Below are 23061 nucleotides of genomic sequence, written 5' to 3'. Positions count from 1 at the left end.
TGTAGACAGCGCCAAAAGTCAAATTAAGCTATTTTGACCTAAGCTATGCAATTGACACAGCTGAAGTTGTGTAGCTTAATTCAGCTTTAGCACTGCTGTGTAGATGGACTTAGAGTGTAAACCTAGAAGTATACAACTGCCTCCAGAGGTGGGAGGCAAATTCTGAAGACTTCCTAAAATCACTCTTGACTGACTAGAGTACAAAGCCTGGCTCCTGTGTTTTTTGCTGCCCTAGGCAAACTAGTAAATATCACCCACACAATAAAGCGTCACAAAACCTTTTTCTTCCCTTCATATTCAGCTGCCTTCAAAGCTGGTGTCTGCTGTGCAGTTGCATTTGAGAGGGCTCTAAGCATTTAACAGCCAGGCTGTGCTGGACACAAGAGTCTCTCTTCTAAATATTAGACTTTTCCAAATGTAGCCTGGTAGTGTGGACATACAGACACCCAGAAAACCCTAATATTTAGAAAACTCTGATGTCCAGCAAAGGCTGGCAGTTACACACACACACACACACATTATACATACCTGACTATACGTCTTGGGATGTGCATTTGTGGTTGTGCACACTATCCACCTGCAGCTTATCTAGTTTGTCTGTGACTTTACTCTGCATTCCTCAGCACAGCATCTGCAAAGGTGTGTATTGTGTGCAACGTGTCACACAATAGATGTGTGTCTGGGAATAGGTGCATGTGTATCAGTGCATGTGTTGTCCCTGGGTGTGACTCACAATGCATGTGTGTCTGTGTGTGTGTGTGTGTGTGTGTGTGTGTGTGTGTGTGTGTGTGAGGGGGGCGTTAAGTCCTGATGACCCCGAAAATGACACTGCTGTGGCTTTGTGTGCTGTGAAGGGAGGTGCCACTGCACACATGCATGTGTGCTACACACGTGTACTGTGTGTCCGTGCGTGTGTCGCGTCCCCTTGCCCTCGTGGGTGGGGCCATGTCCCTCCGCCCGGCTGCGGGCGAGCGGGAGGGGGCCCGGCCAGGCTGGGGCTGGGCGGGGCGGCGCGGTGGGAGGGGGAGCCCCGGCAGCCCCGCAGCGGAGCTGTCAGCAGCTCAGCCAGAGCGCGGCGAGCCTCGCACTGTGCTCACGGCCGGGGCGGGCGCTGCTGCGCCCTCTGCACGCGGCTCTCGGCGCTTGGCTGCAGACCCGTCCCGGGGCCGCCGCGCAGCCTGGGCAGAAATGGGACTGGCCCGCGGGCTGTAAAGGAGCCGGCCCCGCCTCGCCGACCGCCGCGCCGGAGAGCGAGCAGCGAGTGAGTGCGGGCAGCGGCCCCCGGCGCGGCTGGGGCGAGCGAGCCTTGGAACTGGGGGCAGCTGGGACGGAGCTTGTGGCAACCCGGCGGCGTGGGCGAGCCTGGCCTGGGGGGGCTGGACCCGGGCGAGCCCTGGGGCGCGGGAGAAAGCGGAGGGGGGAGCAGGGCCAAAGGGAAGGGGCTGACTCGGGGAAGCCGCGGGCCCGGCGGAGCAGCGAGGCGTGTGGGGCAGGCGGGGACGGAGCAGCCCCCCAGCCCTGCTGGCCGGACCCGCCCAGCTCCGATGAGCCCTTCTGTCCCCCCCCCCCCCCGTTCTGTTATTTTTTTTGGAGGGGAGGGGTTGAATATTTCTAATCCCCTTTGCTCTGATTTGCAAAGCCGCCCCTCCCCCCCGCTTGTTTCGCGGGGAGCTGCTGGGGGGTTGGTGCTTTGCAGTCCCCGCTGCCGCGGGACATTTGTCGGGGGGGGGGGTCATATTGGTGGGAGGCAAATCTCCGGCTGCCAAGCCGGACAGGGGGTGACGTGGGGGGTCTCTCGCCCCCGGGATCTCACCTCCGGGGGCAGGAGCTGAGCCTGGACCATGCGGAGAGGCCCCGATCCAGGGCTAGTGGGAGGGCTGGGGAGTCAGACGCTGAAATCTGTGTCACTCTCTACCCCGGGGCGCTGCGAGCCATTGCACCCAACTGCAAACCCGGAGTGCGATGAAAAACGCCCCCCCGGCTAGAGACGTAGGCGCGGAAGAGCCGGGGCTGAGTGCTGCAGCCTCTGGGGGTGCGGTGCGCTCAGGCCCCTCTTGTTTGGAGGTGCCCGCAGCGCGGAGAGACGCTGTTCGCTGCGAGTCGATTTAGCGTTTACACGAGAAGCTATTTCACCGGAGCGTGATTCGCTCCACGCGCAGCCCGGGTAGCCCCCAAACACCAGCGCTCGCGGGAGACAATCGCGGCCGGACTGCGGCCCCAGCCTCCCTCCGCAGCCCCAGCGGAATTAGCCGGGTGGCTGACAGCAGGCTGCAGCCAGCGGGATTAGGCTGGATATAGGGCAGCGAGGGGGCCGCGTGCGGCTCGGCGGGAGGCGGGAAGGAGGCTGAGCGAGGCGGGATCGTGCCAGAGTCTGGCACAAAGGAAAAGCGATTGGATCGGACAGAAAGAGCAGGCGGCTGCGGGCAGGATTAAGGGGGGACGGGGGCGCAGGCGGCTGCGTGTAAGTCTAGGAGGCCGCGGCTGCTCCCTAGTGCTCCATCCCCTGCGTGACCCGAGGGCTTTGGCTGCTGCAGCAAAGCCAGAAAAATCTGACCGCTGCTCTGCCGCCTGCCTCCCCCCGGGAATTGGGCTGAATGGAGAAGAGCCCTAGGTTGGGTCCCCCTCCCCCAGTATTTGTTTGGTCTCTGGAACTGGAGGCCTTGTTCCCCTGGTGCCACTACTTGTATGGAAGCTGTTTTGCACGTTAGTCTGGGGCGCGCTTCCGAGGGTTGCCTGTGAGTCTGTTTCAGCAAGAACAAGGAGTCCCCGGTTTATTTGGGCAGAAGCTTTCGTGAGCTGGAGCCCACTTCATCGGATGCCTGAAGTGGAAACTTCAGTTTGGCAGGGACGGTGGCTCTCCATCTTTCCAGACATCTGTGCCCCTTGACGAGTTTGTCTTGCAAACCCCACCCCCTTCACCTCATTTAAAAACTTGCTTACAAAATCAGACATAGGAACACAATTGTCCCCGCACCCTATTGCTGACACGTTACTTACTTTTTCATTTGTACTGTATAATTATAAATCAGTTGGAGTATAAATACTGCACTTTCATTTCAGAGTATAGTAGCCATATATAAGCCATATAAACTCATTGCATGACCAGTTAGTTTGCTAGTGCTAGGGCTTTTTGTGTAGCCTGTTGTAAAGCTAGGCATATATCTAGATCAGTGATCCCCAAAAATTTGAAGCTGCCGGGCGCCAGGGGACGTGGCCGTTCGCCTGCCGGGCGCCAGAGGGCGGGGACACTCGTGCACCCGGGGGCAGGGCCACGCATACACCACACCCCCACGTGCCTGGGGCCAGCAACCCTATGCGCCGCGTGACCACGGGCGGGGCCGCCCATTTGCAGCAAGCCTGGGGCCAGCGTCCTGCAGAGCCACGTGCCCAGGGCCAGCACCCCCCAATAGCCACGTGCCCAGGGCCAGCACCCCTCCCCAATAGTTGCATACCCGGGGGCAGGGATGCCAATTTGCCGCACTCCCAGGGCCGCCACTCCCCATAGCCGTGCGCCGGGGCAGCCAATTTGCCGCTCTCCCAAGGCCAGCGCCCTCCATAGCCGCGCACCGGGGGCACGGGCGGCCAATTCGCCACGCTCCTGGGGCCAGCGCTCCCCACAGCCGCGCGCCCAAAGCCGGCACCCCTCCCCATAGCTGTGTACCCGAGGGCAGGGATGCCAATTTGCTGCGCTCCCGGGGCCGCCACTCCCCATAGCCGCGCACCTGGGGGCCGGGGTGGCCACTTCGCTGCGCTCCCGGGGCTGGCACCCCCCCATAGCCGTGCACCCGGGGCGCGGGTGGCCAATTCGCCGCACTCCCGAATCCGGCGCCCCCCATAGCCGCGCACCCGGGCCACGGGCGGCCAATTCTCCACACTCCCGGGGCCGGCGCTCCTCATAGCTACGTACCCGGGGCGCGGGCGGCCAATTCGCTGCGCTCCCCGTGTGCCATGCGCTCGGGGCCGGCTCCCGCACCGTGCATGCACTACATGCCTGGGGCGGGGCCAGCCCTGAGAACTTGGCGGGTGCACACAAATGCCCCCGCAGGCGCCATGGCAGGGTCCACTGATGTAGATGAGTTTAGGTAATCCCTAGAACAGGGGTGGGTAAAAGGGTCTCCATGGGCCAAATCTGGCCTGCCAAGTGGGTTTATCTGGCATCCTGCCACTCTCCCACCCCCAGGCCTTGATTAGCCCCGGGGATGAGGAAAGCGCACAAAAACTCCTCCCCTGCTAGCAGCATGTGGCGCTTAAAGTCAACTGCCAGCGGTGTCTCTAAGCATCATGCGCTCCTTGCAGGGCAGGGGCAGGAAGTGAGAGACTTTGTGCACTCTCCCTGCTCCCAGGCCAATCAAGGCCTGCCGGTAGGGGGAAGTGCACAAAGTCTCCTCCTGCCCTGCAAGGGGTGGGCCGCACTTACTCAGCTGCCAGATGTTGCTCAGCTGGTGGTTGACTCTTAAGTGCAGTGCCCCCTTGCAGGGCAGGAGGAGACTGTGCTTCCCCCTGTGGGGGGAGAGGGCTCAGGGAGTGAGAGACTTCTATGCTCCCCCGTGCCCCCAGGCCCTGATTGACCATTCAGAACAGCTGGCAGTTCTGGGGAGGGGAGAGGGGGAAGAGAGAGGCAGGGGCAAAGACTTCACACACTCCCCTCACCCCCAGGCAAATCAGGGTCTGTGGGAAGGGAAGCAGGGAAGTGTTCTGGCCCCGCCCCTTCTGCCTGAGATTCTGCCTCTTCTGGGGTGGCCCAGGGCCACTTACAAATGTCTGAAGTTCCCCTCCAGCTAAAGTTATTGACCACCTCTGCCCTAGAAGACCTGTGTACACACGGGGTTCACTTACCTCTAGAATGAGAGCCACTGGGCTAGGATGGGGGTTAGATGACTTGTCTAGTTAACAGAAAATTCTTAAACATGCCCTTAAATAGCCAGATAGGGGCAGGAACTTACTTAGCACTTCTTTGAAACCTTTGTTTACACCTGATCTAGTGTTTATCCCAAAGGTAACAGGATCTCTTATGTCAAAGCACTTATACTGGTAAAAGATTTCTGCAAACTGTATATTTCAATATGCAGGATGTTTTACACGCAAGTTGGCTGTGATATACTGACTTTGCATATTGAGGGATTTTCCCCACTGCTAACAAATTTACAATTAATCTTTTGGTAACAGAGTGGAAAGAGAGTCCATAATTGTAATTCTCATGTCAACAGGGACATTCCTTGAAGTAAAAGCCAGCAAGAGAAGTGATCAAGTGCATAATCACTTTAATGCAAAGCCCCAATGCTCCTTAGACCTTATAATTGCAGGCTATACATGGCTGGATGATGGCAGAAAGAACAACTAAAAGGAATCCAGAATAGCTAAAATACTAGAATTTCAGTTATATTCAGCACACCAAGATATTTTTTAAGATACAGTAATAGTTATTCCACATAGTCCTTCTTGAATGGAATCTCAAATTCTGTAGCAGTGAGGCTCTGATCTCTTAAAAGCATTGTGGTGTTATGCAGAGCAGGACTAAATCAGAGTCTCATTTTTGCATGCAATGCACAATTTCATTATTAATTATTATTCTGGCAATACATCTCTTCAAGTAGTCTGATCTCAGCTTAGCTGCTGCTGCACTACCAGCCCTGAAGCTTATTTTTGAGATCCAATAGAAGGACTGGGTACAAATTGTATGTTATGATTAATTTGCAACTCATAAGCATCTCTACATAATGCTTCATGATGGTGACAGCAACATTTCCTTTGTGGCAGTGTTAGTGATTTGAAACTAATGGAAAGGAAATGCACCCATGTGCTTGAGGGCACACTGCTTGCAGGGCCTTCTGCTGACCACCCTGAGTCAGCTCATGCTTTCCCCTCTGATGGTGACCTCTCTCAGTCTGCGGCTCTGCTCAAACCCAGATCTGCACTCTCCTCTTCATGGTTTGGCCCTCTAGTCAAGTCACTAAAGTCCTCCCCTTCTGGTGAAATCCCAGTTCTTCCAGACCAGCTGGCTGCCTGGCATCTCCAACATCCTGCTGGTAGGGAAACCAAGGCCCATTCTTAATACCACATTTCACCGCAGGGATACTATAACAAGCAGGCACTGTTCCTGTGTAGTTCTACCCATTGCTGCTGTTTCCTTGAGTTTCTTCCTACATCACTGGTTCCCACCCTCTTTGGGTTTGCCAGCCTCATAATTCCTACACTTTAGGGAGTCGCTGCAGTCTACTTCACTGCAGCCCCAAAATACTCCAACTTCTTCTTAACCATGACCTTCCTATTTCACCAGCAGCCTTTCATAGCAACAGCCATCCCTCTTCGTAGCCTGCTACCTGGCTGGCTACAAGCCTTGCCTGTTCCTGACAGATGAGTCCCTTCCTTTAATTAGGTTTTCTTCTTCACCTGCACTCTCCTAGGTTAATAATTGGCCCATATAGCCACCATTACCCCTTTTACTCCTGTGTGGAGTAAAGACCCCATTACACCCATAAGAGAGAACGGCTTTGGGAATTGTATCATGAATAGCTTTTTGTATAGGACTCTTTTCTCCCGTTCACATTTAGAGGGTTGGATGGTTTTCCAAGGGTATCCTAACATGTAAAATGCATTGATTTTTGCTAGTTTAATCAGTTTAATAATGGTACATTATGTAACCATTAAAAATGGCTGAAAAACTTTATTTTGATTGACAGGTGTCAATGCACATTTTATTTTAAAAATAAAGTAGTATCTTTACATGCGCTAGACTGGCCAGATGCTCAGCAGAGCTGGGCAGATTTAAATCAGCAAAGGAACAAGTTCAATTCCTTTAGCTGTGGAAGGTCAGCCTGACAGAAGCATTCTTACTGTCAGTTTCTTAAACAACTTGTGGGAGGTAGCTTTTAGCCCTTCAATCTCCTTTTAGTGGTTTATAATAGGGATGTTAAATATTGGTTAATGGAATGTATGAGGTTAATCGACTATTCATATTGGTTAATCGACTATTCTGTAGTCCCCAGGCAGCCCCTGTCTGCAGGGAGTGGTCTGAACTCCTGGACCTGGCACCTGTCAGAACTGAGCTGGGCTGCCTAACCCGTCTGGCTCCTAATACACTTTAAATGCAGAACTGCAGCGGGGGTATCTCCCTGAGCTAGTGCAAGCTAGGACTGAGCTTGGCTGCTGGCCAGCCTGCTAACAAAATTTCTGGCAAGAGGTGGTGGGGAAAATGCGTGTAGTCTATAGTATTAACCTAGAAGCTTTTGCTTATCGGCTAACTGACCATACTATTTCATCCCTAGTTTATAAGTGTGCTTTGTCATTTCTGGAGTGGTGTGGTGTCCACCATTCCTCTTGTGAATCATACACTGAGGCCAGACTCCACTTTTAGTTAAAAATCAGAGTTAGTTTGGATGTGGGCTGGTATAACTGAGATCAAAATTGGAGCCTATATTTCTGGATATCCAAGCCATTCTGACTTTGTTTCATTGGGTTGCAGTTACTCTTGTAGGGAGGTATTTACAGATTAATCTAAAATATAGTAGTATACATATTTCTTTTCACATGCCCATGGTTCCATACTGGGTTGGACTGATGGCATGACATTTAATTTGGGGAAAATAGCTCTACAATAGGTTTGCTTCTGTGCTATAACTGCCCCATTCAGAGCTGTTTTTCCTTGGGTGATTCTAGCTTCTTGGGTGTTGGATACTCTGACACTGTTTGTATCTATAGGCTTATATGTTTTTGAAATCTCCCCATGTTGCATAATTACTGATACTTTTTTCCAATGTTAGCAGCACTAATGTAAACAGTGCCCTATTTTTATTTTTTTATCCTGGGCTCCTCAAACCCTGCTCAGAGCACTGGTGGTAGTGCAATAGTGGAAGATTTCTCCCCAAAAGTCCAGTGTAGACAAGGCCTCCTTGAGTATGCTGCATGGTTGTGACACGGGTTGGTTTGGTTTATCCAGTGTGGACAGGATTTTTGCTCCTTCGCAAAAACCTTCTTGCCAGGCACATGTTTAGACTTCCCATTTGGGCCCATCTGAATTACAAAAGAGAACAAGCTGGGACTCTGCTATGTCCCTATGCTATCACATGAATTTTTCTTGTCTGACAGAGCTCTGTAACAATGTTAAGGACACATTTTAGGTGAGGTTTTAGCCTGGTTATGAAATACCATTAAGGTCCATTCTACACTGCAAGTTTTAACCAAGTTAGGGGCTACGTGTGTGGTAAACAGGTTAAATTACATGATTATGCTTATGGGGTAAACCAGTCCTTTGACTTTAAGCATGTTTGGAAATAGTTTTAGGCACTGTTATAAGGCCCAGTGTGGACCAGACCTCTGATAGGACTCAGTAATACCATACACTAATGCACAACTATAAAATGGGGAAATAACTGATGAGGCAGTAGTACTGCTGAAAAGAAGCTGGGGGTTATAGTGGGTCCACAAATTGAACATAAGCCAATAATGTGATGCATTTGCAAACCCAGTATTCTGGAGTGTGTTAACAAGTGTTATATGTAAGACATGAGAAATAATTATCCCGTTCTACTTGGCAGTGATGAGGTCTGAGCTGGAGTACTTTGCCCATTTTTGGGTGCCAAAAAAAAAAAAAGATAGGAAAAATATATCTTAGTAGGCTACACACACATCAGAAAAGATGTGAATTGGAAATAGTCCAGAAGAGAGCAACAAAATAATATGTTTAGAAAACCTGACCAATGAGGAAAAGTTAAAAAACTGGGCATGCTTAGTCTTGAGAAAAGAAGACTGAATGGGAGCATGGTAAAGTTTACAAACATGTTAAGGACTATTGGAAAGAGGATGGTGATCAATTTTTCTTCTTAATTATTGAAGATAGAAGAAGAAATAATTGATTTAATCATTAATTTATAGTTTAGGAGATTGCCTATCTCCTAGAACTGAAAGGGACCTTGAAAGGTCATTGAGTCCAGTCCCTTGCCTTCACAGTAGGACCAAGAACCATCCCTGACAAATTTTTACCCCAAATCCATACATGGCCTTTGCAAGGATTGAACTCATAACTCTGGGTTTATGAGGCCAATGAACAAACCACTTAGCTACCCCTCACCCAAGCTGTAGCAAGGGAGATGTAGATTAGATATTAGGAAATGCTTTCTAACTAGATGGCTAGCTAAAACCTTGAATAGGCTTCTATAGAAGGTTGTGGAATCCATCATTGGAAACTTTTGAAAACCAGTTACTCAAATACCTGTCAAGAGTGGTGTTAGGAGTACTTGGTCCAGGCTGAGCTGGATTAGATGACCTCTCCAGATTCTTTCCAGCTTTACATTTCTATGATTCTACAATAATTAAATTTGATATGGGGAAATAAACCTCTCAGCAGCAATTGCAAACTTCTCCGTAGTTACTGTTATAGATATTGTGATGCTTTCTAAAGAGAACAAATAAAAAACGACAAGCTCTAGAGAACACAGCTCCCCCAAAAGTCATGACTCATATAGGAACATCTTGAAAAAACTCCCAGTAGAAAGTTTCACAACTTTGGCTTTTTCTGAGTTTGATTTTGCTGGAAACTTCCCTCTCCAAAGAAACCTACCATTTCCTGTAGGGGAGATAAGACTATCTAAATAGGAACAGGAAATAAATGATGGGCTGACAATAAGACTGATTACCCTTGGAGCACAATCTCCATGGAAACAGACTGTCCTAAAATAGCTCAATCACATGAGGATGACATGACATGAATAAAGTCACCAGAACTGGAAAATATCTCAGAATTGGAAATAGTTGCATTTAATTATCCTCAGGTCTTTGGAGAGCAACTAATCAACAAAGCTAGAATTGAAAGCAAGTTAGTATATGTATACATTGTAATTTGGCTACTTTGGGATAATGCAAATTTAAAGTGACCTTAATTTAAAAGGTAAGGTATCATATTCTTTCCAAGCCCAGCATACATCAATGTAGAGTAAAATCTGCATAATGATCCACATGACCTGTTGCTTGGGTTTCCAATATTGTACTGACTCCTTTAAAAGTGCACTTGTTCAATTTGTTGTAAATGGAGTTGAGAGCGCTCAGTATTTCTTAGAATCGGGCCCTTTAAGCATTGTGTGTCTCAAAACATATTAACCAAGTGACTATGACTTTTGGCAGAGTTAATTACAATAGTATGTTTTGTGTGTCTCACTTTTCATTCATTAATCCATTTGAACCTTAAATTATGCCCTGGATTGTATTAATACTTCCACAACTATAGATAGGAAGCTTCTGATTTGCTATTTATCTGTTTTCAAATCCTGATGGTAACCCTGTCTGGTGACTTCAGACTTGTAATTAAGTTTTGTTTTAAACAGAGTGCAGCGAAGCCTGAAATGTGTTTCTTCCTCAGTCTTATACCACTGAGGACATGACCATTAAATATATGTATATTCTAGATTGATTCAAGACTACTCAGCAACCTAGAGTAGTCAGTGTGCTATCATAATTATGCAGGGACTGATCCTACATCTCTCAATCTGGCCTGAATTTGTTAGTGCTGACTATTCACCTTCCATCCTGGCTTAGTTCTAGGAGTATGGTTTGAGACTGACCTGAATTATCAAGGTCAACAGGGTTCACTGGCACACTAATGGATTATAGGCATGACATATCCCACAGTCTCAGTAAAGATTTCCTCCCTGCCTTCCTGTATTTCATTCTCTGCAGAATGAGTTTAGTAGTGTTCTTTGCCTGGTGTCTCTGGATTAGTTACAAAAGCCCAACCAGATGTCTGATTTAGCAAACTTACTCCTATGAGTAGTGCTTACTTGGGTGAATAGTTCCACTGAAGTTAATGAGATTTCATTGTAAGGACTGTTCATATGTGTAAGGCATTGAAAGAGTGTATTCAGAATACGTCCCCACAGTTTGGTTGAAAATCATTAGCCCTGGTGGTGTTTCAGTACATCATTACTCAAGCCCATTTGGGTGATAATAGAAATTTAGGAGCACGAGGACAATTATGTAATTCCAGCTAGCATGTACACTTTGTTTTGTTTGTCCAAATCATATTGCTATACTTAATTGTAACCACATTACTGTTTCAAATACATTAAATACATCTTATTTGTAGTACAGATGAATAGAAAAGGCATTGTACTGCTGTATTAGTATATTTACTTTCCTAGTACCTTAAACAGAAAATACGGTTTTCCAAATCTTTGACCCCAGCAGAGTTCTAAAATGGACATGGTTAATTACTCAGGTAGTGAAATAAACAATATTAGTCTTGAAAACTGCTTAATATGTCCATATTTACAGCTTTGATCATTACAGAAGTATAGTATAAACTAAGAAATCATGGTAGTTCTTATCTTTACTAATCACATGCTGTAGCAGTGTGATAATGCAGAAGTAGAGTTAAAAAGCTTTGATCATTATGTTAAATTTATAGTTACATTAGTCCTTTTCCAAGCCATGTCATCTTATTTTCAGGTCTTGAACTAGCTGTATTGCTGATCTGTAAAGTATCTGTACAGATTTGTAAGAAGGTATGAAAATGAACACTGCTCTCTAAGGCTACGTCTATACTGCAGGCTTCTTGTGCAAGAACTTTTGTGCAAGAGTTCTTGCGCAAAAGTTCTTGCACAAGAGCTCATCCACACTGCCATGTGCTTTTGTGCAAGAGCGTCCATGGCAGTGTGGACACTCTTTTGAGCAAGAAAGCTCTGATGGCCATTTTAGCCCTGTTCTCGTCCACACTAGCCTTTTTGCGCAAGAGCTCTTGCGCAAAAAGGCTTATTCCTCGTGGGGAGAAAAATAACTCTTGCACAAGAAGCCCTCTCTTCTGATGATCTACTGTAAACTTTCTTGCGCCAGAACGGGCTTGTAGTGTGGATGCTCCACCAGTTTTTGCACAAGACCGGCCATTCTTGCACAAGAAGCTTGCGGTGTAGACACAGCCTTCAAGTTCAGGGAGAATTTAGATAGGCAGCATGTAACTAAGCAAATTAGTCAGAAACTTTTAGTTCTGGTTATGCATTTGTGTATAATATGACTGAATATGTTGTCTTCTTAGAAAATTTAAAGTTGTTTACTTTGAAGATGCAGAGACCAGGATGTTCCATTTTTGTTGTTTTTGTGGTTCAGTGGCTTTATATTTGCCAAGGACAATAAGTCATTCTTCCGTGTTCAGTTGATTAATAATGCTGCATGTGTGCAATGTACTTCTGCTTTTGTGTTAAGCATTCCATGGAATAAATGCAGAAGATCTCAGGGTGTGAAGGTAAGGGAAAGAATATTGTGTGAGAAGATGCAAACTGAAGGAGAATGAAATTTTAACCTGACACGGACAAACCTGGAAAAAAAAAGCATTTTGTTTTAAATCCAAACTTTATGTGTCTTGTATAAACAGTGATAATAAAGTAAAAGAATGGATCTGATTTCCTTTAGATCCCCTCTGAAATGGGAAGGTGCAAGGTTCATCAGTGGCCTGCTTCAGATATCTCTTGTATTGATATTGAAATCAGGCCCTGTGTTTATTTAACAGGAAGTGTAATTTATACACTTTTCATTCTCATCTTCTCTATTACATTTGATTACTAAATAAATGCAGGTACTTTATCATTCATTGCTTCATAAATAATTAATTTAAGCAAAAATAAAGGTTGTATTTGAGGCTGTACCCTATTGCCTCATTTGGAAATGTTGCCTTCACATTGTGTAAAAACAAAAGGGAATCCTTTCAAATTTTGAATCCAACAGGACCGTAGCTTTTATGAGTTAGGGAAGCAGTTGAAGCTGCAAATAAGAGTAAACATGTTCCTTGACATGAACAATTTAAACAAACTACTCCCCATGCTGTGCAAGCTGTGCTTCCAGTTAAAATGAGATCTAGAAAGGTACTGTGTAGTTGATGGCGTTTTCTAAGGGAACTGGGTAGTTAATGGTGTTTTCTAAGGGAAAGCTTAAGCATAATCAGCTGAACTAAACAATTGTGGTGTCTATTTATCTTATTGTCTCAGACAGAAAAAATGAAAACCCACCCAGCCATTGTTTTCCTCCTCCTCTTCGTCATCAGTTATGGCTCTTCTGAAAACTCGAGTACGTCCAGAGGGTGTGGATTGGATCTTCTCCCCCAGTATATTTATCTGTGTGACCTGGATGCCATTTGGGGAATAGTAGTGGAGGCAGTTGCTGGAGCAGGAGTGCTGACGACATTGCTGTTGATGCTGATTTTGCTAGTGAGGTTGCCATTCATCAAGGACAAAGAGAAGAAGAGCCCACTGGGAATGCATTTCCTCTTTCTCTTTGGAACTCTAGGACTGTTTGGGCTGACTTTTGCATTCATCATCCAGGAAGATGAAACAGTATGTTCCACTCGAAGATTTCTGTGGGGAGTTATCTTTGCATTGTGCTTCTCCTGTTTGCTAGCTCAAGCTTGGAGACTACGTAGACTGGTTCGACATGGTAAAAGTCCTTCTGGCTGGCACCTAGCTGGCATGGCAATCTGTCTTATGCTGGTCCAGGTCATTATTGCAACAGAGTGGTTAATTCTGACAGTTGTGAGAGATAAGAAGTTGGCCTGCAATTATGAGCCAGTGGATTTTGTTATGGCCTTGATTTATGTTATGTTCTTAATGGTAGTTACCATGGGAGTCTCTCTGTTCACTTTATGTGGAAAGTTTAAAAAGTGGAAGAAAAATGGAGGTTGCCTCATTATAACCATTTTTTTCTCGATTCTGATTTGGGTTGCTTGGATGACTATGTATCTGTTTGGCAATACTGAATTGAGGCAAAAAGACAAATGGAATGACCCCACTCTTGCCATTGCACTGGTGTCCAATGGTTGGGTGTTTATTATTTTTCATGCTATCCCAGAAGTTCATTGCACCATTCTTCCATCCCAGCAAGAAAACACACCCAATTATTTTGATACTTCACAACCAAGAATGCGTGAAACTGCTTTTGAGGAAGATATCCAACTTCCTCGGAGCTACATGGAAAACAAAGCCTTTTCAATGGATGAACATAATGCAGGTAAGATTTTACCATATAAAAGGACCTATACTGGCCTGTTTTATAGTATGGAAAAAATAGTATAAATTTGTTCTAGTGAAGGAGTGGGCAATAATTTTTGAAGGGGGGCCACTTCAAAAATTTCTGAAGTGGTCATGAGCTGGAAGAGGCAGGGCCTTGGGCAGAAGAGGTAGAGCCTTTAAATAGCAAGAGTTGAGAGGGCTCATACCCCCCTGGTGGCTCCCAGGCAGCACATTAGGGGGCAGGGTCAGAAGCTACCATGGGTCCGATGGAAGTTCTAGGTAGGCCTCTTGCCCAGCTCTGTTCAAAGTATTTGGTTTGTGAGAAAGCTTGTTCAAAAGGCCAGATTCTCCCCACACAGAGGGGTTTATTTTGTTGTTGTTGTTGTTGTTCTTTTCAAAGTTTCCCATGAAACTTTTTTACTGAAAAGCCCAAAGTAAATATTTTGATGTGTTTAAAAAATGGCAAATTGAAAAATTCTAGACGTGTGATCTGATTTAAAACGAAACTCTGGGTTTTGGTTGAAATGCTCTTTTAGCTTTCAAATTTTCATCCAAAAATTTCAAACAATTCAAATGAAAGTCAGATATTCAGTTTTCATTTTGAAAGAAAAAGGCTACTTTCTGTTTTATATATAAAAAAAAAAAGTCAGTAGACAAATTTTAATTAGCTCTAATCATAATGATTAAGCTACAAGTAAAATATTTCCTTAATAATATGATCTAAAACTCACAAGAGGAAACTGAATTTATTCATGCTGTTTGCTCACTCGGCCTCATTTTTTTCTCCTCATTTATACCAGTATAAATAAGTAGTAACTCTATCAGATCAAAAAAGCTTTTTTTTCTCATGTCCAAAAACATTTGATTCACAAAGGTTGAGTGCACGGAGTGCTAAGCATTTTTGGGCCACAAAATAATCGATGATACATTTAAATATATACTTTCTTTCATAAAGATGGGTCCAAAAGGTCTTTTTTGATACTGTATAACGGGTAGGATTGCCAAATGGTTTAACCAAAAATACCAAACACCAGGGAAAAAATTCTGTTTGGGGGGGGGGGAGGAGGAGACCAAAGTTGTTGAAAACCCCCGAGAGTTAAGCAAAAAAATAAAAATAAAAAAAACCCCAGCATTAAAACAGCTTTAAGAGTATGCAGTGTCAGAATAGAGATAGCAAGAGTGGAGTGGTTGAGCACTAAGACACAGGGAAGGCATTGCTTCCCCTTGCTTCAAGTTCTTTAGGCTTTTTGCCAGTGGCCATTTTGTTTTCTTGATGGAGCCAGAATGCAGCTTCCCTGCGGAACCAGGTAAGCAGGGAGTCCTAGGGCCAGGGGCTGGGCCCAGTTGCCAAGTGTGTTGTAGTGTTGTCAGGTGTCCAGTATTTTCGCCTCCTGGCTCAGAAAATACCAGTCATTTCAGGTGTCTGGTATTTTCTGCATTTTTTTACCAGACAGGAGGTGAAAATACCGGACTGTCCAGGTCAATACCAGACACCTCGCAACCCTAATAACGGGTGGGGAACCTCAGGCCCAGGGGCCAGATGGGGCCCCTGGCTTGCCTTGATCTGTCCTCCAAGGCTCAGAGTCCCCACCCCCCAACCCTCCCGCCGCCCCACCGTGTACTAGGCTGGGCCTGCCCTAGGCTCTGCTGTGCAAGGGGAATGTGGGGAATGTCTTTCTCCTTGATTGGGACCATGTCAGTGGGGTGAGGTTTTTGTTTTTGTTTGCTTCTCACTTGTGTGTGGCCCCCGACTATTTTTTTGTGGGTCAGTGGCCCTTAGCCCAAAAAAAGTTCCTTGCGCCTGCGATATTAATAGTGTGCCTGGAGCTTAACAGACAAGTATAAAGACAAAGATCTGCCCTTCAGTGTTTACATTCTGGATAGAAAATATGTAGACAAGGATGAAAAGTATTGATTGAATGCTCCTCAACCTAGTGTATACAATATATATGAAGGAGTTGCTTTGTTTGTCACAGTAGTGGAACTTTTTAGGTGACAGGAAATGAAGAATAATAGATCCAATTGAAATCACAGTGAAATTGGCCTTAAATGGCTATTCAAGGGGCCAGCAAAAAATTGGTTGCCTAGCAGAGACAATCAAAATCTGAGCATTCTGGTCATGGAAAGGACAAAGGGATACTTAAGTGGCTACTTATGGCACAAAGCTGAATGATGAAGGTCTTTAGTGCAGTTTTCATTATAACTGGGTAAGAAGTGGGCTGTATATTTTTAAGGAACTAGCAACAGAAAGCATCATCACTGTTGTTAAGTTTTTGTTGTTGAAGCTACTAGACATTTTGGACCTAATATTTTCCCTCACTCATGTAGCCTAATGTAAAATGGGCTAGCAATAGTTCCTCCAGTGAAGCTGTTAGAGACTAACACAGATACAAGAGAACACAGAATTGAGCTATTTAAATAGAGAGATAATATTACTATATTTTTGTCTTTAACATTTATGTGGTGAGGATTTGAAAACTTTTGTTAAAATCTTCCAATTACACTTTTAAAATGGACCCTTTACCTCTCTCTAGCGATTCTAATGTAGCTCAGCTAGGCTATTTTAAAACAGTTTATTATTCTTATCCATGTTTGGTAATTTTTAATGGAGACTGTTGTAATCTCCTGTGGATAGTGTGTTTCCTTAGTAAAATAATTAGATATATGTAATTTCCCCTATCCCCTGCTTCATTAAATTGTATTACTAATTTGCATTATTTATTTTTACCTTAGTTTTGAAGGTGTTTTAAAATTTTACATTGAATAAGCAATATAATCTTGCTAGGAACATCTAGCTACCTCCTTATCTGATATTCCTGGTATTAGGTGTTATGATGAAAAACAAATATTTGTTTGTGTCATGTGGCCCTAAAGCCACATCTTCACTAGAATCATTGCAGCTGTATTGCTTCAGTGTAGCCAGTCACTACAATTATAGGAGTGACAGCTGGATCACTCTAACTTTTAATGTAAACTTGGCCTAAGTGTCAGAAGAACATAAGAGTCATCTTAGCTATAGTGTGCATACATGTGTGTTGTGTGAATGTTGGTAGAATTTACACAAAGCAGACAATGTTAATGAATTCCCCCACTCTTCCAGCCAGTGAAATGCATTGGAACTGAGCTACTGCATGTAGGCTTCAGTTCTTACCCAAGTTTCCCAGACAATTTTAGATTTTTAAAGCTTCTCCTCTGTTGTGCTAAAGGCATACAGACCCAATGATTAGACAAATGCACAAAGCAAACTGTAAAAAAAAGAAAACCCTGACCTAAACAAAAGCTGATACCATCTACATTTTGAGTTAGTCTCTAAGGTGCTGAAAGACTATTAGTTATTTTTTAAGTTTTTTCTAAATTCCCATGTTATAGTATAGTAATTTAGGTGTTAGTTGCAGTAATTGGTTTTTGAAAAAAATGACATTTTCCTGTTAAGATTTATTTGCAAATAGATATGTAAAATGGATACATAATATCTTAATTTCAAATAGTATATTCTATTAATCTAAAACTGTAACAGTGTAACAATTTATGCTAAAAATTGAGAGAGGGCTAATTGATATATTAAAAGAAATACTGGACAATGGACATGTTTAAAGAAGTGTCTTAAATACTGATCTGTGACTAGCATAATAATAAGTAGTATTTAAATAGCTTTTCATCCATCCTTTTTAAAGTGCTTTCCGAAGAAGTTTTTAGTATTATTAAAAACTAAATTTAATCTCTATGTTTGTAGGGTCAGGGTGTAAAAATTGTGTAATAGATTATTGTAGGATAAAAGATCAATATTGATCTTTATCTCTGTGCACCGTTCCTATTGATGTGAGTAGCAGTAGACTGAGGGCAGTATTTAGTAACAGTCTATGAATTACGCTCAATTTAAATCTTGCTGTACATTTTAGGTGAAATTCTAGCTACAGCGAAGTCAGTAGCAAAACAATGGCAAAGCATGGATTGACTTCACTGGGGGCAGGATCTTACCCATTGACTGTGGAACTGTATCTTGAATTAAATGTAAAAGAAAAATTCTAATTAATGAGTGGATGAAACCAACTTGTTTCTGACTACAACCTCTTAGTTATCAGCAATACTGAGGTTTGGAAACAACTGTAATGACTCAGCTTGCATATACAAATGAAGGCATATTGTCTGGCTGCCACTGAGCTCAGTGAAGCTTATTGTTCACCTCTGAACTAATCAGATAGTTACGCAAATCTCTGCCCTACTGGTCAGAGGTAAATATCCATACCTCTTCTCTTCATAACTCATTTAATATGTAAATATTAAAAGAAAAAATGATACAGTTAAATTCATGACTGTAATACTGGAGAGACTACCAGATATTTTTTAGATAAATGGTATTCTATCTTCTGATCAAGAAATCTTCATGATCAACCTATTTAAAAGCAATGGTTGTGTAGTATTTTTAGTTTTTCAAAGTAACTGTAGGAGATATTTAGAAAACTATGCATTAGGCACCCTCTGAAATAATGCTCAAAGGGTTTTGTTTACTAGCACAAACAATATTTTGAACTTTTTTTTCTGAATATGAGAGAATGCAGAAATGTTTTACTTTACCCCTTTGCACACGCAGACTAATGAGATTACCTGGTGAGAAACAATAATGAAAAACACATCAGCAGTTATAACTGGGGAGCTAAATTCTTTCTTTTTATACAGTACCAAGTAATTTATTTAGTTTTAAAAGTGAACTCTAAGGTCCAACCCAAAATATATAAATATAACATAGAGGGGGAGAATAAAAATAAGAGATGAAATAAATCATGGCTTTAAATCAATGGCAAAACTACCTTTGACTTCAGTGAGATCAGGATTTCACTGTTGATCACTCTTGTAATTTTTAAAAGCATGTGTTATTTTTGCACATGAAAAGAAGGATTTGATTTGTTTGCATGAGAATAAAACTGTCTTTTATTCTGAACACAGCTTTAAGAACTGCAGGATTTCGCAATGGCAGCTTGGGAAGCCGACCTAGTGCTCCCTTTAGAAGCAATGTTTATCAGCCAACTGAGATGGCAGTTGTGCTAAATGGTGGGACTGTAAGTATAAAACTGTGATGATGTTAAGGAGTCTTGTGTGTATACTGGCAAAAGTGCGACTGCTACTTATTGAATGAACTTCTGAGTTAAGACTGCTTGCTAATATGAAAGAAAACACTATAAATGAAATCTCTAGCAGCAAGTATGCATGTAATGCTTCCATTCCCCCTTGAAATTATTCAAATAAAATTTGTGTAGACTTCTTTCCTTGACTATTCAGTTTAGATTGAAAGAACCAAGTTTTCTGTCAGTGGCTCCTTTGGATGATTATAACTAAGGCTGTATCTAAACTATACCCCTCTGTCGGCGGAGGGATGTAAATTAGACGTTTTGAAAGCGCAAATGAAGCAGGGATTTAAATATCCTGCGCTTCATTTGCATAACCGTGTCCTGGCGCTGTTTCGAACAAGTGCCATTTCGAAACTGAAAGTGCAGGTTAAACGCGTTTTTTCTGACAACGGGGCAATTTTTCAAAAGATCCTGTACTCCTCAAAAAATGATCTTTCGAAAAATTACCCTTTTGTTGGAAAAAACGTGTCTAAACTGCGCTTTCAGTTTCGAAATGGCATTTGTTTGAAACAGCACCAGGACGTGATTATGCAAATGAAGCATGGGATATTTAAATCCCCACTTCATTTGCACTCTCAAACATCTAATTTACATCCCTCTGCCGACAGTGGGGTGTAGTTTAGATGTAACTTAAGTGACAGTTAATAACAGCCTGATTTCTGCAGCATTCTGCAAGTTTACACTTTTGGATACACCCCAGTATATTTTTTGGCATAAGAATCTGTTGCAGATAGTGCTGGTGCTACATTTTCACTTTCCTTGTAAAATTTGTATTTTCACTACAAGGTGAACACCAATGAGGTGTGCCACCCTTGAAAAGAAATACATAAGGGGACATGTAAAATACCTTTAGGCTAACGTGAATTACTTTTCCTCTCAAACAATGGTTTGGCATGCTAATTTTTGATAACACTGTTAATCAAGGACATTGCAAGAATGGCTTAGAGATCTGATGCCAAACAGCCTCTTTAAATCTCATTCCCATTTTGTGTATAAATTGCTAAAAAAAGGAGAATTTCATTCCCACATTTCCATGCATACCTACATGCTTCTTAAATTTACTCATGAGCTGGTTTACACTCATGTAAGTTGGGTTTTCATTATTTTAAGTCATAAGCTGATTCCATAACTCAGTCTACACATTAAAAATCTCACAAGGAAGGTGATTTGACTGAGGGTCTTTTTAAGTAAGTATACTTTGAATTTATTATGGGGAGGGAACAAGAGTTATTAGATCTCAGGATTTTCTTTTCCTGTGCAGTACAGTGGGTGATACAGGATTCAAATTAATGTAAATAAGTTCATTTCTTGCTCCCAGAGTAACTTGCAGTGCCCATAATGAGCACCATGCTTTTGGATGCCTGCATTAATCCATTCCTATATTCCCTTATACCAGAATAAGTAGCTTATTAGGGAAGAGGCAGCTTAAGGATGAAAGGTTAGAGAGATTTTCTGGAGTAAGAACAAAGCTTGTTCCTGGAGAACAATTGTACATACAGTAGTTAGAGATGATTACTTTAGTAAAGCAAAAGAGACTTATATATATATATATTCACCCTTTTTCTTGTGGTTAGGTATGTGTGTTGTATAGTGAAACTCATCTTCAAGTTGTACCATTTTTTCTGTGGAACTAATAATGCTATTACTACTAGACATGCATTGTAGCATTTGTTTACATTGATTTCTGAACAGGCTGGAACTTTTAGTTATGAGTTTATTATCCTTATTTCCAGATACCAACTGCTCCACCAAGTTACACTGGAAGACACCTCTGGTGAAAGGCTAGAGGTTCTAAAGATAAGAATCTTTGTTTAAAATGTTATTCCCTGGCAGTGTGTCTTTTTAAGGGAGGAATCAATAATGCTACAACAAAACAGCCAGACATCCAGGAGCTTTGGAATCCAAGATAGGGTTTTATGTAAACGTGAACACTGTTGAACTGATGAGCTAATCACAGAAACAAAACTGCACAATTCAAGATGAATTTAAAATAGAAATAGGCACACTTTGAAATGGAAGAGAGGACATCACACATTCTTAAATGTGAGATATAACCTGTCTGTAACTCAGTGTGTGAGGCAAGCCTGACCTTGGTTTGTTGTCAGCTCTTTGCAAAAAACAAATATCCCTCTCCCCGCATCCGCCTCATGAAACTTTCCCTTACCTAACGTAATCCATGCTGCCATAAGAGATTGCCACTGCAGTGTGAAAAGTATGCAGGGTTTCTTCCTGCTTTTTTTCCCCCCTCTTCATTTCAGGTGTTGTGTGAAGTGTCTTGGTTGTTCTGTTATCCATCTCTGATGTGAATGTCATCTAGGGTCAAGCATAGTCAGTCTGTGGCAACTAAATTACCATTATTCAGCAATGAGATGTGATCCACTTAAAGAAAAAAGTATCAAGTTTGGTTGTGGTGAAAGGAAATGACTGTGCATGCTTCATGCAACTTTGTGAAGCATCCCTAGGGTAAGAGTTTAGAGTCAGATCACCTCAGTAATGTAGAATCAGCCACTGCAGTTCAAGGTGCCCTGTTGATACAGTCTCACTCCAGAGTTCAAGCAAAGAACCACAAGTTTTCAAACCCCTTATATTGTTTTACATATGTGCACTTGTGGGCACCAAGTCAAATTATGGAGAGACAAACTTCAGCAAAGCCTCTTAACTGAGAAGAGAATGTGGCCCGGGGTTGCCAAAAGATGTTCTATAGATAGGATGATACATTAAAGGAAACCTACTGTATTACACACAACTTTAGGTTTGTTCTGATGGCTGATCTTATAAGGTGCCTAGGGAAGGGGAAGGTAATGATCACCTTCCAGGAGGTGCTTGGTAATTTAAGGATTGGGCCCTCACTTCCTACTTTTGGACCTAATTCTGTAACCCCTGCTCATGGGAATAGCCTCATTGACTGCAATAGTCTGTGCATCTTAATGTGTATATGTATTAGCTAGTAGAATCTCCACTGTTGAGGTTCAGGATTTTGTGTGGGTGTGTGTGTGGGTGTGGGTGTGTGTTTTGGAGTTGGGATAAGACAGACAACTCTTTACCAAGGCTTATCTAGGTTATGTAACAAGTTCTTACTGCCCATTATTCTTGCCATGGTTTTTGTTACTTTAAAGCAAATCATTCCTTTATTATTTAGCATTTAATACATATCAAACATTGAAAGTCACTGTATCCTGTTTGGTCAACATTACTCCTAGCTTTCCTAGACACTAAAAGCAATTCTTTTTACATGAGGGTGTGGGTTATGTATAAGGGTAACATTTTGCATATGCTGTAATAAATATATATATATTCTATTTTCAAATAAAAATAAAAATATACAAAGAAAATTGAATAGCGCAGTAGTTTCACAGAAGAACACTATTTGCTGCATACTGCAAAAAAAAAAAAAAAGATAAGCTGTTTATTTTTAGAAGATTCCCTGTTTCTTCATGTACCTCATTTCTGCACTAAATGGACCTAATCCTGTAGTCTTGTACTCAATATGAGTAGACCCAATTAACATCAAAAGGTCTATTCACAGGTGTAAGTGCTGCAGCATCAGGCTCTAAGCATTACATCCAAGATATATATTGCCATTCTTGCCATGATCACCTTATAGGGTTTTATTTTTAACAGCCCTACTGGTTCAGAAACCATACTTTTCCATCATGCATGATTGAAGGAATATATTAGTTCCATGCCTGATGTTCCCCATAGAAACAAAATGGAAGCATGTGCTTGCTTTTAAGGGAAAAAAGTGGTTTTTAATCTCTTGTTTAGGTAACTAGATTGTCTAAGAGACCGAGTAGGCTAGGGGTGGATATTGCATGCTATCCAGTGATCTAGAAGTACCTCTAGCTGTTAGTCTTGATCAGATAAAATGATATTTTTGATAATTAATTGTTACTATCCCAGAAACTGCATAATTTGGAGCAATATAAAACCTAGTGGTGATGTGTGTCTTCAAA

General features: G+C 43.1%; 1 protein-coding gene across 1 annotated transcript; it reads left to right on the top strand.

Moving 5' to 3' along the window:
• Positions 1 to 1026: 1026 nt before the first annotated feature.
• On the top strand, positions 1027 to 22509 carry GPRC5B (G protein-coupled receptor class C group 5 member B). Its single transcript, XM_075899409.1, has 4 exons — positions 1027 to 1261; positions 12966 to 13980; positions 18927 to 19039; positions 20842 to 22509. Exons 2-4 carry the CDS (start codon positions 12975 to 12977, stop codon positions 20884 to 20886), a joined length of 1164 nt encoding a protein of 387 aa, XP_075755524.1. The 5' UTR covers positions 1027 to 1261; positions 12966 to 12974; the 3' UTR covers positions 20887 to 22509.
• Positions 22510 to 23061: the final 552 nt, after the last annotated feature.

The sequence above is a fragment of the Pelodiscus sinensis genome, chromosome 16, assembly GCF_049634645.1.
Source record: "Pelodiscus sinensis isolate JC-2024 chromosome 16, ASM4963464v1, whole genome shotgun sequence".
Classification (NCBI taxonomy): Eukaryota; Metazoa; Chordata; order Testudines; family Trionychidae; genus Pelodiscus; species Pelodiscus sinensis.
The sequence above is the reverse complement of the archived record's forward strand: the minus strand, read 5'-3'. Positions and strand labels throughout refer to the sequence as shown.

Coding starts and splice junctions, on each gene's coding strand:
- GPRC5B (XM_075899409.1), top strand. CDS start 12,975: ATGAAAACCCACCCAGCCATTGTTTTCCTCCTCCTCTTCGTCATCAGT. Junction 13,981..18,926: donor AATGGATGAACATAATGCAG/GTAAGATTTTAC, acceptor TTCTGAACACAG/CTTTAAGAACTGCAGGATTT. Junction 19,040..20,841: donor TTGTGCTAAATGGTGGGACT/GTAAGTATAAAA, acceptor CCTTATTTCCAG/ATACCAACTGCTCCACCAAG.